The 17,735-nt window shown below is 38.6% G+C and overlaps 1 protein-coding gene across 6 annotated transcripts in view; it reads left to right on the forward strand.

Annotated features, from left to right (window-relative positions):
• DOK7 (docking protein 7) overlaps positions 1–17,735 on the forward strand; it is a 72,981-nt gene that overhangs the window by 32,624 nt on the left and 22,622 nt on the right. For 3 of the 6 annotated variants that reach the window (XM_054065020.1, XM_009564625.2, XM_054065023.1), the window contains exon 8: positions 14,216–14,258. In XM_054065020.1, the coding sequence (XP_053920995.1) occupies positions 14,216–14,258 (43 nt within the window). Of the gene's footprint in view, positions 1–14,215; positions 14,262–14,651; positions 14,756–17,735 lie in introns of those variants that run through there. The other 3 variants (XM_054065019.1, XM_054065021.1, XM_054065022.1) reach the window with 2 other exon arrangements.

A 17,735-nucleotide genomic window follows, 5' to 3' on the forward strand; every position in this document is an offset into this window, starting at 1 on the left:
GGAAGAAACCACAAAAAGAGCTTAGGAAAGTGTGGATCGCATTTAGCTGAACTCAGAGGGAAGCAAATAACTCCAGCGTCAGCTGTGGATTAAGATTCCTAAGTTTGATTCCCATGTGGTTCATCTCCTTCTGCAAGATCATAAACAAAGCTACTTTAAAAAAAGCTCAATTTCTGTAAAATATTCGTAATGTTTACCCACATTATATTTTCAAGGCCATGCAGAAAATATTCTGTTTTTCTTAACAGTCACTGTTATCAAAGTAATTGCTTGGCTGAGAAGAAATTGGCAAGTGTTGGTAGGGTAGCAATCATGTGGATGGGATATCTGGAGGGTTGACAGCAGCTCACTGCTAGTAGATGAGAGACTTGAAAATAGATCCTCAGTGGGGATGTGACCTTTCCTACTGACTCTTTTTGACAGAGACACTTAAAACTGGAAGTATGCAAATTAGAAGGATGAAATATGTTCTAACAAAATTACATAAACTATGCTTAAATTTGTCCACAACCCATTATGAGACACGAGTGGAATTAGTTTTGGTAATTCAAGATCACCAATATGCTCAATACTTCAAGATATCTATGGAAATACTTTTCTGGCTGATAATATCCTATACAGACTTGTGATCAGGTCAGATCCTTAAGTTATCAGTTATGTAGAGGTTGTAATGTAGGGAAATTCATACTGTTTCTAATATAACTGTGCAACCATATGCCAAATTATACTACTTTGTTCATAAAGAGCAAATATTTTTCTCCTAATATTGGCTTAGTAAAGTTTAATAATATAGTAACAACATAGTCACACGGGTAATGTCGTTTTGGCATTTGTTAACAAGAAAATGGCAAGTGTGGCAATAAATCCACTGAATAGAAAATTGTTAATTTCCTGCTCTGCAAAAAAAATACACTGAGACCAATTGGAAGAATGAAGAATATTTATATGTTCAGAACCAAATAAATACTTCCCATAGATAGGAGGGTTAGAAAAAGTAGGTAAGTCATTTTGGTATAGAAAAACCTGCCAAACAGTTTCAGGATGTGCTATTTTAAAGTTGCCTTGCAATTTAATGTATTGCTTTTTTATGCGTAGTTACAAATGCTTCTCCTGAAATGCTAGGGAACATGTTTAGAGAAGAAAAGAAAGGTGATTGTGCAAAAGTTCATATAGCAGGAACTACAAGAACGGGTCTGATCGCTCTGGACCTCGGGAAGTACAGAAGAAATCCATACCAAACTTTGTTGTTCTTGTCCTACCTGGCTTGGTGTTGAACACATTTTGCAAACTCTCATGCTGTACTGTAAAGCTAGAATCCTGGCAGGAATTTGTGATGCAAAGTGCAAATGATGATGTTTTGGACAATGTCTTACTTTGCATTGAAGAGAGATCCCAGGGCTTGAGATTTGAACTGCTCTAGGAACTTTGTATTACAGTTTTATTGCTGTGGCTCTCACCAGATTACCTCAGTCTACCTCTTTGTATATTATCTGTATGTGGATAATGTTTACTTCCCAATGCTACCGTCAGGATTGGTGAGATAGTGTTTCTACAATGCTTTGGGTGTAGATAATTCTATCCAAGTGCTAAAGATTATATTAAATGTGATGTTTTCCAGGCTTCAGTGAGAGAGACAGAAAGTAGGGCAGCAGAGCAGCTGGCCTACAATTATTTTTTTTTAAATGCCAGAAACTAATTTTTATAACTTCAGTAAATAATTCAAAACCTTTTAATGAAAGATCATAGAGCAGTGGCACTGAATACATTATTTCATGAGAAATTTTTTTTGTGTGAAATTGAGCTTGAACCGTGTCTTTCAAGGACTGCAGAGTTACTGGAAAGAAGTTGTTGATGCAGGAATCTTTACACTCAGTGGGTTCAGAAAGTCTACATCGGAGGACATGGAAGTTGAAAATAAGTTCTTTGTAAGCATGGGATTAGCTGGAGGTTTAGGCAACTTCTTAGCACTTAGAAAGGACCAAAGGGTGCTGACTAAACTCTGCTTGAAGTGTAGGAACTCTGGGTCAGGATCACAGTATCACAATGAAACCTTAAAGTTACTGTGCCTGAGCAACTGAGCAAATCTTTTTTATGGGGAAAAAAGATGCTATTTACCCACTTTTTACTAGTTGCGTGAAGCCTTTTCTGTTCCATTCCTAAATGGTGTCATGGAGGGAAGGACTTCCCTGCATCCTGGCCATTCTTGCTAGTGTAGTAACATACTGACTGTTGAAGGGTTCCTTGAAAAACCCTAACTTACTTCAGGGAGTAATTCAACCCATGGGTGTAGGACAGATGTGTGGGGAAAATGTTATGTGGTGTTACTATTGCTTTCTCCACGTGCTTTGCTTTAGCTCCAGTGAATTTTGATGCTTCAATAAGTCTGTAACAACGTGTAATTTTTGTGCATGTGTAAAAGTTGGATTGATATTCCTTCGGTGGGATGGGGCTGTTAATGTGATCCATGTGATAAATCACAGCCAGGATACTGTGAGTGAATATCAGAGTCTTACATACAGATTCTAGGCTGCAGTAAAGTGCCTTTACTGCACACAAGCTATTTGATATTCTCTTTTATGTATTTCCATGTTTCCTTTCCTAAAGCAGAGTAGGTGAACGAAACCTTTCTCTGAAGCAGTACAACCCCACACAAGTCCAAAGACTAGATGGAAAGGAGCTTTCAATTTGAGTTTGTGCTCCTAAGTCTTGTCACATGAGGATATCGGGCTATTCACAGTATAAACCGCAGCAGCCAGCTGTCACTCAGCTGAAATGACTGTTACAACAGCTGGGAATCAATGGGACATGAACTCTGGCTGTGTTCCCTCTCTCCTAGCCGCATCCTCTGCAGTAGTCTGGATTCTGTGGAATCCTCTGCTAATTCAATGCTGATTGGAAGCAATTTTGAATGTACAAGAAATTTGAGCCTGGAAAATATTAAGGAAATATAAACCTTTTCCATATCTGGTTTATTACAAGGACAGAGAAGTGTTAAGTGGGCTATATTGAGATAGTAACTGTGTACTTGAGTCCTATGTAGCACTAGGAAAACATTTCCAGATGAAGTTTGCCAATTCAACTCATTCCTTAAGACATAAAGTCAAGCACAGCACACGTGCTATGGAGATAACTGCTATAGAAAGCTTTGGAAAACTACAGAAAAACTTATACCTAATAATTTATAGCAGTGCTCTCTGATATAGGAGAAGCCTGTGAGCAGCCTCCATGCATAGTTAAGTATCTGTATCCTTTGAAGCTGTTCAGCTTAATTATAGTTTCATTACCTTTGACAAACCATAATTTCAGTGATGGGTTTGGCATAATGCTTTTCTTAATCTTACTATTTTGAGCTTTCTCTCCCTTATTTGTCCTTCTATTTCCATCCATTTCTTTCTAATGATGATCATTGATTATCTTGTTAATATTTTTTGTCTACAAGTAGTTGGCTAATGTTAGCTGTAAGAGTTAGGTTGAAAAAGAAGGAAAATGAATACAAAGACAATAATGCAAAGGTTTCAATTTTATTTCTCATGGGCTCATAATTATGCCCACTCTAGTTCTCTCTGCGTGTAGCAGGATGCACAGGTTATAACAAGGATTCTTTTCTTGATGTCTTTATGTGGAGAGGGCTGGAAGGAAGGAATCAAATAACTAGTCTAATGTAAACTGGCATAGCTCCATCGGCTACAAAATAGGCCCAAGTACATTTTCGGTGTGAGCACAAGCTAAGCTCTCAGAGAGGAACAACACTCTGGGAGAAGTAGAAGAAGGAATAGTCTTTTCTTAGGGCAGTCCCTAGGTAAACATTTCAAAAATTACAGCTTAAAATAAACTTTCTCCATCTCTAAGAATTTGTAGAGGTAGGTCTAATTTGTCTCTAATACCTGAAATTTCACTTTGCCAGCTTTCAAAATATTTTCACATTTAAGCCTTTCTCTATTTACTGTTTGTCTGAGGAGGAGGAGTATTTAAAGAGTTATAGTTAAATCTTTACTTGCCCAAAAATATCCCTTTTCTTCATTAATAGATGACTTGGATTTAGAGTCTTGTCACAAGCAGAAAACTTGAGTAAAATAGATACTTTGTGCTATTTTGTGTAATTGGTGGATTTAATTTTCTGTTAACCAGAAACTTTTTGACAATGCTTGTTGTGATATGTTAGGATACTTCTCAGAGTGGCATAAGAGCTGTTTTTCACTGAAAAGTGTGTAATGTCTTTTATGCATGTTGGTTGAAGCTCATCCTCTTCTCTCATCAGAGAAGGACTATTTCAGTGTCAAGAAATGAATGAATTATTGGACCTTTTGTCTTACATATCCCTCCTGGTGTAAATCTGCCATAAATCACCCCTTTACTAATCAAGAGAGCAAGGATATCTGAATCCCTTATGTGTGTGCATATATATATGTGTTAATGATTGTCCTTTTCAGTCTCTCCAAGCTTCCTGCTATATAGTGCGTATGTATTAAATTGTAAAAATTTGAAATGGACTAACACTCCTACTGAAGCAGAAAAACGCTGTTTTTTCTTCTGGGATGTGCTACTCTAAGAAAATGTAGAACAACACTTCCCATATGTCAAGCCCTCCTAATTTCACAGGAATTTCTGCAGTACTGAGATATTCAGTGATGGCACAGTTAGTCTTATGGTAACGTGCAAATGAAATGGATCACGTGAGATGTTGTGGCCAGTGTATATAATCCTTGCCTCTCCTGTTCCTTTTACATGCTGAACAAGAAGAATGAGACGCGACCACCACACTGCTTATTATCTGCACAGTAGAGTCAAGTCTGCTGTTATTTGCTCATGTTTGGGCCCCATCTGAGTCTTATTTCCAGTGGTACATTAGTTCTGCTGGAGTCTGTGCCCTGAGTTTTCACTTGATACGGAATGAGTGGAATTTAACAAATCTATTGTACAAGGGAGCTCAGACTAGCAATTGTGAGGAAACTGAGTGTATTTTAAATATCAAATGTTCTTGTAGTAGTGTAATGCTACCCCCTGTTGGAAACTAGAATATATGGAATATAAACTAGAATACATGGAATTGAAGACTCTTTGACTTTGTGTATATGATTTTGCGTTCATTGCACTTGATAAGACTTTAGAAGTGCCAGTCCCTATTTAAAAAGAAAAAAAAAGGAAAAAGAGATTAATTTTTTTTACATAAATAGAAAAGATGTTTCCACCCCAAGTTATTGGAACTGAATTCTGTTTAAAATAATCATCTTTTCATGTTAAAATACAGCTGTAGGCACAGATGCTTGCCATTTTACTGTCTCTCTATAAGGATATGAATATAAAACCTGTTATACTCAATGTTGATTTTTATTGTTCATAAATATTTACCTATTCATAAAGGGCTTACCACTTCTAAAAAACTAGTCACATCGTTTCCTTTTGCATGGCTAAAGCTGCACGCTAAATGACAGCACTGGTATTCACCTGTGCAAATGTGAATAGTTAAAACGATGTTGTGGATGCTCTGCTGAACCTTCAACAGTCAGGACAAACAGGCATTGGAACTCTTTTTCTTCAGCATTACAGCTGGAGTTTCTGTACACAGAGAGGTGGGTTAACTAACAGGAGCTAAATAAGGCTCTGGAAGGGGAAAAGGTAATGTAAGGTTGCAATGAAAACAATGCTAAAAAGTTGTCAACAGTATCTTGAATTAGAAAATGTGCTGAGTGTCTTACATATCATAAAATTCAAGAACAGCCCTTCTGCTACTGTAAATCACATCATCTCAACTGTGGCATCAGGGAGAAGGCAATGTATCTGATTTTTATTTCCTGGAGGAAGTGCCTGTCTTTTTTTTGGCCCTAGGAATATATGATATGCTGAACTTTATATCTGGGTTATCTGCCCCGTATCTTAGACCTGCATCTTTCTGAAGAGAAATCTCATAACTGGAGAAAAAAAAAGTTATAATTTCTGAGCTGAGTGCTTTTGATGTTTTATTTTAATAACAATTGTCTAAGGAGTCTTTCATGTACTGAATGACAGAATGATTGTTATGAGATACATCTGGTGAAAGATGAGGCAGTGTATGCTGATGTTAATATGTTTTATTATTTATCTAACATCAGTTCAAAGGTGTGTTTGTTCAGGGTTCTGTGCTCGGAAATCAGGAGATGGTATGCCCCAGTTGTCATGTTTGATGACTATACCCTACGACATTTGCACATGTTGTCCTTATTTTTTGTAAAGAATTGTTTTCAGTTCCTGCCTTCTAACTAATGCACCAGTTCTGGCTACGTTCATCAAATACAGTGAATTAAAATTAGTCTCTGAGGCAATTTGCTATGTCTGGCTTAACTGTTTCTTCTGGATGGCTGAATTCTTCAGCCCAGGCATAGCTCCTGCTATGGATGTCCTTCCATATCATGAGCTGGGAGTGAAAAGTGTTCTGATCATACTCCAGTCCTTTGTACTGTGAGGTCTGTCAGGAAGCTGAGATGAGTTTGTCTGTTCAGTGTAGTTAATAACCATTAGTGTCCACTTGTTTATTTGAGTTGTTTAAATAGATGTATACCTGGAGGGTTTGCAGCTGCAGTATCTCTTTCTGCAGCTTGACACCATGTCTGTCCTTACAAAACCTCCATGAAATAATGCAGTGCTTCTACCTGTACAGAAAATAGCGCTTCTGATTTTTACCTGTAGTTAAGGAGGACAAACTGTCAAATTCACAAAAGTATTTGGTAATCTTGTTTGATCTGGAAGCATCATACCAATGTTTTGAAGAACCATGAAAAACTCAAATCTGATGAAGTTAATTCAAAAAATTATAAGACAAAGTCAAGATCTGTGTTTGAGCAAGGTTGCTGAGTGTCTTTATTTTATTTATATTTCTTACATTGTTGTGAGTTTGGGCATTTCTCTGTAATCACAAGCTGCCTAGCTGATATTGGTGTTCGGACAGTTCTTGATGGTTTGGTCTTGTGTACTTTCAGACTTTGCTGTCTGCTCGGAGTGAGAGTTATTGCTTTGGGGCAGCTGTACATGCTCTTGACTTTGTTTTTTATCCAACAAGTATGCAAGGTTAGCTTGTAGTAGTGCCTGGAAACAGACACAAACTTCACTGTTGCATTTACACCGGATATTTTATCTGCACTGGGCAGTATTGCATAGCTGCTTCCTCTAGAGTTCTGTCTGAATGCTTTTGTACATAATGAGATATGTGTGTGATGTTAAAAGGATGTTATTTAGGTTGAAAAGTTAAGCCCCTCACTGTTAAGGAATTGACAGATTTACAGTTGCTCATGCCATCTTGATTTTACCCACACATTTGTCCCTCTTGCGCAGTGAATGAGACAGATGTCCCGTGGAAAAAGTGATACGTGACCCAGTAATTTCATTAAGTCCAGTTGTCCAGCACACTCTGAGTGTGACTCTTGGTATGTAGAAATTCTGGGTCTGTTTTGAACAGCAAATCATTTTCCTTGTTGCTGTATCAGCTTTCCCGTGCTCATTTATCACTAGTAGCAGAGCTTGAAGTGTGACCCTTCAGCATTGCAACTGAGACTCCTACCATCTGAATTTCAGGGGTTTTGCTGCTAGCTGGCAGCTGGAGATGGCTTTTGTCTCAGGCTGTAGGCTGGGCGGCTCCATCCAGCTACTGGATTTTGTGGTAGCTGTGGCAGAGGGCTCAGCCCAGCTTTTCTTTCTTTTCCTTCAGTGGACAGTTTCGGAGTATGCTAAAGGGAATGATGATTTCAGAGCTAATGGTTGTGTTCTGATGCCAGTGGTCGTATTCCGGATTGGGTGGCAGACAGCTCATGACTGCAGGCAGCTGGGAAGCCCACAGCAAGAAGCAGAAGGCCCTTCTGAAGAGAAGCATACCCAAATCACAGCTGAAAATATACCTCTGTGTAAACAAGTGAGAGAATAAGGGTGCACAGATCTGGACTAGAACTAAACAATACTTTGCATTCTTTCTCTTGTTCTTTAAACACCTGTAATTTGTAGATGAGTTGAGCTGTGATTATCCCATAGGTTTTGGGAAGCGTATTTTAATGCGACACAGAGCAGTTTGCCAGTGCCACTGAGATCACCAGCTTCATGCTTCAGGAAATAGCTGATGTTTGGGCTTGGCTGGGCGAACTGAGATGTTTCTGAACTGACTTCAGCAATCTTTCTGTAAGCCAACAGTTGGCTTGCGACAGATGAAGCTGAGTAATCAGAAGTTTGTGGCTGAAATTGGAGCCCTGCACCTGAAGCATGCCATGGACAGGAGTTTGTTTCATTTGGAGTTGTAATGAAGGGTGGTAGAGTCTAATAAGTTTTGTGTCTTTTGTTCAGAACCTGATCAACTGCTGGGCATTGTGAAACAGCCTATTAAAGTAAATGATCTTTAAAGGTTGCTCCATGTGACTGTATTTAATGACCTTTCCTGAGAAATGTTTTTTTCCTGTGGCAGCCCAGACATTCCAGCTTTAACATTTTCTGGTGATTTGCTCCAATAATAAGTCATTGCTTTTTAATCCTCATAACAAAAGTACCTTAACTATCAGTTTCATTAGGAGATGGTTTCCTTTAAGTTGAAATAGCTGAACTTTGCTGAACTTCGGTCATGTTCAAGAACTTTTTTTTTCCATTTTCTAAAAGCAGTTGACACTTCTCTTTTTGGAATGCTAATTTGAAAACCTTCCCTCAGAATTTCTCGGTGTGTCCTTCGCTCCTTTGTGAAGTTGCTGACAGTTCAAGATAATGAGAACTCTCTTACTAGATTCAGAATACTGGAGCTATAAAAAGCCACCAAACTTAGAGGAGCTGAAAGAAAAGCTTTATTTCTAAAGATACACAAAGGGAACAACACAAGCTGTGACTGATGAGATCCGTCTGAAATGTTGACAGTTATCAGACAAATGATATTTCATTTCTCTTGCCAGTGGTGATGGAGCCCAGCTCAGCATTACGATATAGAGAAGCAGATCTTTTTCTTGGAAGTGTGGTTTCCTCATTTTTAGGAAGAAAAATATGAAACAGAACTGTTTTGATTCTTTGAAAATACGTGTTTTATATGGAACAGCTATGTGTGAGTTCCTACCCTTAGAACTAGTAATGGGAGGGATTAGTTTTAAGACAATTTTTTCCTTTATTTTTTTCCCCTGTCCATCTGACTTGTAAACTCCTGGCTCCTTTTTTTATACAACAGAGGTGAGTTTACAAAGCAGTTGTAATGCCTCTTGTCACTATAAATCTGGCAAACTTATTTCAAAAATAAGAAATTGCATACTACAGTAGTCTTAGCTCCTTGCTTTGGATCGTATACTGGAATACCTGGACTTTTAGGCTGATCTTATATCCAAAGACTAAAACTGCCATTAGCAGCTGCAGACCAGAATTGGGTGTGTAGTCCACGGAACAAGATTTGAGTATATAGAGAAAGGTAGGCATGCTGATCTTTATATGCAACAGAATTTGTTTCTGATAATTTTTTTAAATGAGAGCTGTCTGGTAAATCATATGTTTCATGAAATGCAAAGTTGAATAAACTTTCAATGCAATTGAATGAAACTTTAAAAGGAAAAAAAAAAGGTGCTGAGAGAAATACAAAGTTATACCAAATATACAGAGGGGCGAAAAAATTCCATTTTGACTGTAAAAAGGATTATGTACTATGATGGCTGCTAGCACACAGAAATAAATGCCGAGGCTTAGGCTTTGTTTAAATGTGTAGGGCAACAGAGCTAATCTGTGAATGATGATCCAGCATATCAAACTAGTGAGTTCTCCTAACATCTATCTACCCAAGACATTTGGAAGCAGAACATCAAAAATGAATGTCATCTGGCAGCAGCCAGGTCACTACCAGAGTTAAAATAGCCCTGGACATGTAGTTCAAGATGTGTGATATACAAGTGGTACATATCCGTTTACTGTGGGTGTTGTAGTGGCGAGGCTGTTTGAACTAACAACCATGCATCACATACTTCAGTCCTCAGCTGTTGGGTTGTAGATAAAAGAATCTACTTTATAAACATATTTAACTTATATTTATGAGTAATAGTATGAGTTATGCAGGATTTAGATATTCACATTGTTAATTATTGTCTGAATATTATAGCAGGCACAACAAAAGCATATTATTTAAGTGAGGTCACTACTTTTCTTCTTTAGTGTAATTGAATGGTAGGTTGAGATATGTATTATACATTGCATTTGAAACCTATGCATTTACGTTTGTACATTATAACATAATAATTTAAAAAGTTTCTCCTATAGACAAAAAGCTTGTTTTGTCTGAGTTTTGCAGAATCAAAAAAGATAGCTTTTAAGTCTCTGACACTGTTCTTTCTACTGTGTTGCCTTAATGGTTGCCACTGAAAGTTAGTGAAGTCTCTCTTAGAAAGAATTGCAGCAGGAAGCCTCAGAGCTGCAGAAATAATAGAATATGATATATAGAAATTGAAATGAATTCAACAATCTCACAGCCTAGAAAAATCGCTTGATAACAAAAAAATGGTTTTACTTTTATGCCATCCAGAGGGACCTTGACGGGCTTATGAGGTGGGCTTATGTGAGTTTCATAAAGTTTAACAAGGCCAAGTTGAAGGTCCTGCACCTAGGTCAGGGCACAAATACGGGCAGGACAGAGAAAAGATTAAGAGTAATCCTGAGGCGAAGGGCTTGGAGGTGTTGGTGGATGAGAAGCTGAACATGAACTGGCAATGTGCACTTGCAGCCCAGAAAGCCAAACTGTGTCCTGGGCTGCATCAGAAGAAGTGTAACCAGGAGGTTGAAGGTGGGGGTTGTCTGCCTTATCCTGCTCTTGTGAAACCTCACCTGGAGCCCTGCATTCACTTCTGGAGTCCTCAGCAGAGGAAGGACACCGATCTGTTAGACCGAGCCCAGAGGAGGGCCACAAAGATGATCAGAGGGATGGAGCACCTCCCCTATGAGGACAGGCCGAGAGACTTGAGGTTGTTCAGCCTGAAGAACAGAAAGCTCCGGGGTGGCCTTATAGCACCAGTACTTCCAGTACTTAAAGGGGGTGTAGTAAAAGGATGAGAAGTAACAGTTTTAAGCTGAAAGGGGAGAGATTTATATTAGATATTAGGAAGATATTTTTTTACTGTGAGGATGGTGAGGCACTGGAACAGGTTACCTGGAGAAGTTGTGGATGCCCCATCCCTGGAGGTGTTCAAAGCCAGGTTGGATGAGGCTTTGAGCAATCAGATCTAGTGGTGGGTGTCCCTGCCCATGGCTAGGGGATTAGAACTAGGTGATCTTTAAGGTCCTTTCCACCTCAAACCACTGTATGATTTTTGTTATTATCTCAAACTTTTTTTATCTAACCACATCGGATTCCTTTAGTCATTTGTTGTCATTCATCTATTCACTGTGATTTCAATGGTATTTTATTGGTGTCCCACACCTGACATAATTTCACACATCTAACTTCTGCTTGCCTTTTTGCATCTTTCCTTGGCAAGTATAATCTAATTTTACGATTTGATATTATCTGTCTGACAGAAATTTTCTCATCTTACCTAATATGTGCACTGTTATGAAAAACTTTTTAGAATTTATTTTACAAGAGTGAGTAGGGGTTCCAGGTGTGAAATAAGACTCCATTGTTGAACTAACTGTTCCTATGTTAGCAAAATGATCTTTCTTTATCAGTCAGTTATTTCCATGTCATACATGATGCACAGAATAAAAGACAGATGATGGTTTGAATTCTCACTCACATTCAGAGGTGAGAAAGCCCTGCTACATCGAAAGACTCATCTCTGCTCCCAAGTAAAAAGTGAAAGGATGAGAGGAAATGGTCTCAAGTTTTGCCGGAGTGGTTTAGGCTAGATATTAGGAAATATTACTTCATTGAAAGGGTTGTCAAGCATTGGAGCAGGCTGCCCAGGGAAGTCGCTGAATCGCTATCCCTGAAGGTGTTTAAAAGACGTGTAGGTGTGGCTCATAGGGGTGTGGTTTAGTGGTGGACTTGGCAGTGCTCGATGATCTTAAAGCTCTTTTCCAACCTAAACAATTCTGTGATTTTGTGATTTTAACTTGAATTAAGCAGCACATCACCAAAAAAAGTTTCTGCAACTGAAATATTTTTAACAGTTTGCCTTTTTAAGCCTCATTCTTGCAGAAATGCTATACTTGTGCAACACTGACAGGAGGAAAAAACAGCAAAATTTAATTTGAAAGTAAATCAAGAAGTTATAACTCAAATTTACAGGAGGAGCAGAGCTGTTTAGCAACTAGATGCATATATTGTCCCGTATCAGTAAATCCCTAATAAATCACTGCGTGCAGGAAAAAAAGCATTTTTAAGTCTACCATAAATTATATTGACAAAAAAAAAAAAGAAATTCTATTGTAATGGTGAAAATATTGTTATCTAAATATACGGAATATTGCTCATAATGGACTCTAAAGTCCTCTCCCCTTTATCTGTGGGGATAATTCTGCATATTCCCAATATTTAAGCAGCATCTATTGTGGTGGCACACTGTAACTATAGCAACAAATAACGTCCAATATGGTTAAATTGATAAAATGCTCTTTTTCTGAAATGCTGTGGGATGTTATTTCTGTTTCAGAAATGAAATCTCGACCATGTTTCTGATTGCCTCCCCCTCACTTCTACTTTTACTCTAAACAGTTGCTCAGATTCAGTGTCTCACATATTCAATACAGCTAGCATAAAAACTAAAGCAAATACTGAAGCTGTAGATTCCACGTTTGCAATAGTATGTCGTGTGTTCCACTGTTCAAAGTTGTTTTGTGTTGCAGATTTCAAAACTGTATTTTAAAAAAAGAAACCTTACCTCCCCCCCCAATTGGTCCAATTAAGCTTTTTTAATGTGTACATTAGTGGCTGGAACAGAATTAGTGAGATCTTTTCTCATCTTTTCCTGATTTATTGCAAGGTCCATCAAAACCTAGAAAAACATTTCCATCTACTTTAATGGAAGTTTGTTCCGGTTGCTAGCTCTGACAGTTTTTTGTGGTGGTCACAGCTTTACATCTTAATATGTTTGCCTTAGGAAAATGTTGTACAAGTTAGTATGACCTGAACTTCTACATGGATAACAACTAAATAATCTATTTCATTTTCCACTGAGGAATTTTGGGAAGTCAACACAACACAATGCCTGTATAGGGGGAAGATATATGGAAGGGGTATGTGAAGTCTGAAGTGCATCAGAAAAACTCCCAGTTTGTAAGAAAGCGTAGGAAATGAGATTTATCGCAGGTCACAAGTCTGTGTATTTATTTAGATGAAGACAATTACTGTCAAGTGTCAATATGAAATGGAATTGTATTGCTTTGGAATTAAATGGTGTTATTGCTTAGGTCCGATAAGTGTTTATTATTTTTCCACTTCAAAGTCTAGAAGACACATTTCTTTATCAAAAAGAATGGATTACGATGATGAATTCTTCTCACCAAGATCACAGAAATAAGAGATCTCTTTGGCAGAGTGGTAGTCACAGATCAGACCGACTTCACAGCCTACCTTGATACTGCTATGCAGGAGCAGCCTTGATACTATCTAGAGATAAAATGCCAGATCAGTTTTGAATGTCATTGTTAGTATAGCTGAGGAGAAACCTGTCCTGCAAGAACACTCTTGAGTGTGAATGGGGACTGGTACTTTGTGTCTGACTGTATAGATGTGCCCCAGCTGCCGTTGTACCACCATAGAACAAACAGTGTGAAGTATCTGAGATAGTAAAAAGCTTTTCTAGAAAGACCCTGATGTCACAGGTGGTATTTGTAGGCCTTCCAAAGTCAACTTAAGCTCTAAGATAAAATATGTTGGTTTTATAGAGCTGAGTCAGATGCAGAGCAGGCTTTAGTCTGCTCGCAGCACCTACCAATTTAGGCAAAGGTAGGCATGGTCTTATTTTACATATGTCAATCCTGTTACTCCAACTTGATATCATCTTCCTCTGAATTTTCTTGATTTTTGCTGTTTCATTCAGAACTGATTAAAAAGTGCTAAAATTCACCGTGTCTGCTATACTTTTTGCAAAGCACCTGAAGCCAGATTTTACTGAGGAATGCAAAGGTTTTCCAACTTATGCATGCTTTGAATGTCTACAGCCCTGAGCACCTTTGCATCTGCTCTCATTTTTAAAACCACATGTTAAACTTTGGTGATGGTGAAGTGATTTCTCTGCTATTCTTCCTATATTTTGTAAATTTTCTATTTCTTCTAAAGATTTTTCATCCTAAAATTTTCTGTTTTCTTTAGGGAACAGCAATATTACAGTCTGGAGTCTTACCAGCTATACCAGGTAGGAGTAATTTAGTTATTTGCTTTGTTAAAGAATAATGTTTAAGTCCCAGGTTGTGATGAGAGAAACAGAAGATTTAGGGAAGCAGAACTAAAGACTGTATTGAGAAGTATCACATTTGTGGTTGGTTTTGCTACTGCAGTTCATGACTGGCAGTTATGAAATACATTTTAATCTGTAGTATCTTTGGTTTCAAACACTAATCTATTTGTTTTTCCCATCCTTTTGTAGTCTAAAGAGGTTCAAAGTTGTCAGTTTCTATATTAAGTTCTTCACTGCTTGTTCTGCTTACATAGTCAAAGAAAGTAATGAAAATGTTCTTTTTAGGCTATGTTAACACCAAGGGGAAACTTGATTTATACGTTCAGTGTGTATACTTGGTTTTCTAAATAGCACAAAACCACGGGAAGGGATCTTTACTAGAGGCAACATGGAGATGCTTCTCTTCTGTCAGAGGAACTACTGATCAACCAACAAGTTAAGTAAAGGGAGGAAGCTCAATATCTGTCCTGGAAAGTCAATTTAGGCAAAGGTAATGTGCTGACTATATTTGCATTGTAAATCTACTATCAGTAGAATGTGTTGGTCTTCTGGAGTCCATAGACTCATAGAATAGTTTGGGTTCAAAGGCACCTTTAGAAGTCATCTAGTCCACCTCTCTGTGCAGTGAGCAGGGACATCTTCAGCTCTATCAGGTTGTTCAGAGCCCGATCCAACCTGACCTCGAATATTTCCAGGGATGGGGCATCTACCACTTCTCTGGACAACCTGTTCTAGTGTTTCCCCACTCTCATTGTAAAAAAAATCTTCCTTGTATCTAGTCTAAGTCTACCCTCTTTCAGTTTAAAACTTTGGCCTTCCTCTGAACCCACTCCAACAGGTCTATATCTTTACTCTGCCAAGGGCTCCAGAGCTGGACACAGTTCTCAGGTGGAATCTCACTAGAGCATACTACAGGAGCAGAACCACCCACTTGCACCTGCTGGCCATGCTTTTTTCGTGCATGCCAGGATACAGTTGGCCTTCTGGACTGCAAGTGACCATTGCTGGCTCATGTCTGGCTTTTCATCCAGCAGTACCCCCAAGTCCTTCTTGGCAGGGCTGCTCTCGGTCCTTTCATCCGCCAGCCTGTATTGATATTGGAGTTCGCCCTGACCCAGGCGTGTGACCTCACACTTGGCCTTGTTGAAACTTGTGAGGTTTGCATGGGACCACCTCTCAAGCTTGTCCAGGTCCCTCTGGATGGTGTCCTGTCCATCAGGGGTGTCAACCACACCTCTCAGCTTGGTGTCATCTGCAAACTTGCTGAAGGTGCATTCAGTCCCACTGTCTACATAATTCATGAAGACATTAAACAGTGCTGGTCCCAATGCAGCCCTCTGAAGGACACTACTTGTCACGGATCTCCATCTGGGACATTGAGCTGTTGACTACTACTGTCTGAATGCAACCATCCAAACTACTCCTTATCCACTGAACAGTCCACCCATCAAATCCATATGTCTCCAATTTAGAGAGAAGAGTGTTGTGGGGGACTCTGACAAAGGCTTTCCAGGAGTCCATATAAGATGTCATCTGTGGCTCTTCCATTGTCCACTGATGTATTGACTCCATCATAGAAGGTTACTAGGTTGGTCAGGCAGGACTTGCCCTTGGTGAAAGCATGCTGACTGTCTCGAATCACCTCCCTGTCCTCTATGTGCCTTAGCATAGCTTCTAGGAGGATCAGTTCTATGATCTTCCCAGGCACAGAGGTGAGGCTGACAGCTTAGTGGTTCCCAGGGTTCTCTTTTCTACCCTTTTTAAAGACATCTGCCTAGTTTCCCTTTTTGTCACCAGAACTGCCATGGCTTTTCAGATATCATAGACACTGGCTTGGGACTACACCAGCCAGTTCCCTTAGGACTCTGGGATGCATCTCATCGTGTCCCATAGACTTACACATGTTCTGGTTCCTCAAGTGATCATTTTCTCTTACAGTGAGAGGGATTTTACTCCTCCAGTTGCTGCCTTGTTGTCCATCCACTCAAGAGATGTGGGACAGGGGTTGACAATGAAGACTAAGGAGTTATATGATGTGGCCAAACTGGTCTGGCACCTTTTGTATCATCATTTTACTGCAAAGATAACATTTCATAAGCCTTTGGTTTTGTGTACTACCTCCTTCTTATTCCTTTGAGAGATCTGTGCAAAGAAGTTGATTAGTATCTTAGATGTCTTTATATTCCTTAAACTGTTTACCTGATGATTCAGCAGATCCGTTACATTTCTCAGGTTGCTTGTCTTCCAATAGACACAGAGCAGCTCTTTGCGCTTGAGTTTCTTTATTACTTATAAAACTTTGGCAAATACTTAAAGAAGTATAGCTGATTGATACTTGTGTGGACAAATCCAGTAAGACAGCTAGGATCAGGAGGTGTCTCTGGAGAAGGTCATAAGTAACTCTATTCCTTTGTCTGTCTTAGCAGCAGAAAATCCAGAAGCATTTAGCAGATCTTGTTCCTAGTTATTCCACTCGAGTCAGTGGAATTATTCTTGATTTATAGATGTGAAAGTAGAAGCTCAAATTGGATCATTAATTTTATCTTTCCTTCTGGTACTCAGGTTTCTAGTCCTCTAATCAACCCAAGGAAACCAAAGAACTTATGATTAAAGTGTGTGTAAATAGAGGCGAACTTGGGTCTACAGCTGTGTGTGATGTGCTTAATATTATTTGTGCATTAATTTCAGTGGCAAATTAATTGTGGATGCAAACAATATCTGAGAAAACCTTAATCTCAGACTATTCATGCAGATGAAGAAGTTAGCTGTTTTGATAAAACCTATCATTAAGCAAATTGGAAGTGTAGAAATACAGGACAGGTTTTTCAATCAACAGAAAGGGAAGATAGAAATTTGAGTGGGTGGATTTTCACATCTGGTACACTGGGAAAATATTGTTTAAGAAAAGGACTGAATACTTGTTGGAATAAGTATAAATGCTTTGGGCAAATGCAGAATCTAAAGCCAGTGACTGAAGTTTTTAGCTATCTTTTTGGGTTTCATGTCTCAAATACTCTCATTATATACATGTAGAACTTTTTTCTTTAATGCTGTACTATTTTTCAGAGTACAAAAAACCCACATTTTTTCTCTTTCTCTGTCACATTTTTATGATCCTTCGATACTTCATTTTAAAGTATTGTCTTTTGTATATGAGAACATTTCAAGTATAATTGAAATTGGCATTACAAATCTTTCAAAATAGTACTGTAGCCTTTGAATATTTTGCTTCCATCATCTTTAATTCAATTCGTTAACTGAAGGTCCCTGAGTGCTCAGCAGTCATTTAAACAGTTCTGTTGTGTCACCTACATTCACTATCAATAAACTGAAAAATATTTAAACAATGGATCCTGACTCATTAACTCCATGTCTTGCTGCAGAACTGAGGCAAAGAAGAATACCTACTGGTATTACATACACTGAGAAGTAGAT

This window comes from Cuculus canorus, chromosome 4, assembly GCF_017976375.1.
Source record: "Cuculus canorus isolate bCucCan1 chromosome 4, bCucCan1.pri, whole genome shotgun sequence".
Classification (NCBI taxonomy): Eukaryota; Metazoa; Chordata; class Aves; order Cuculiformes; family Cuculidae; genus Cuculus; species Cuculus canorus.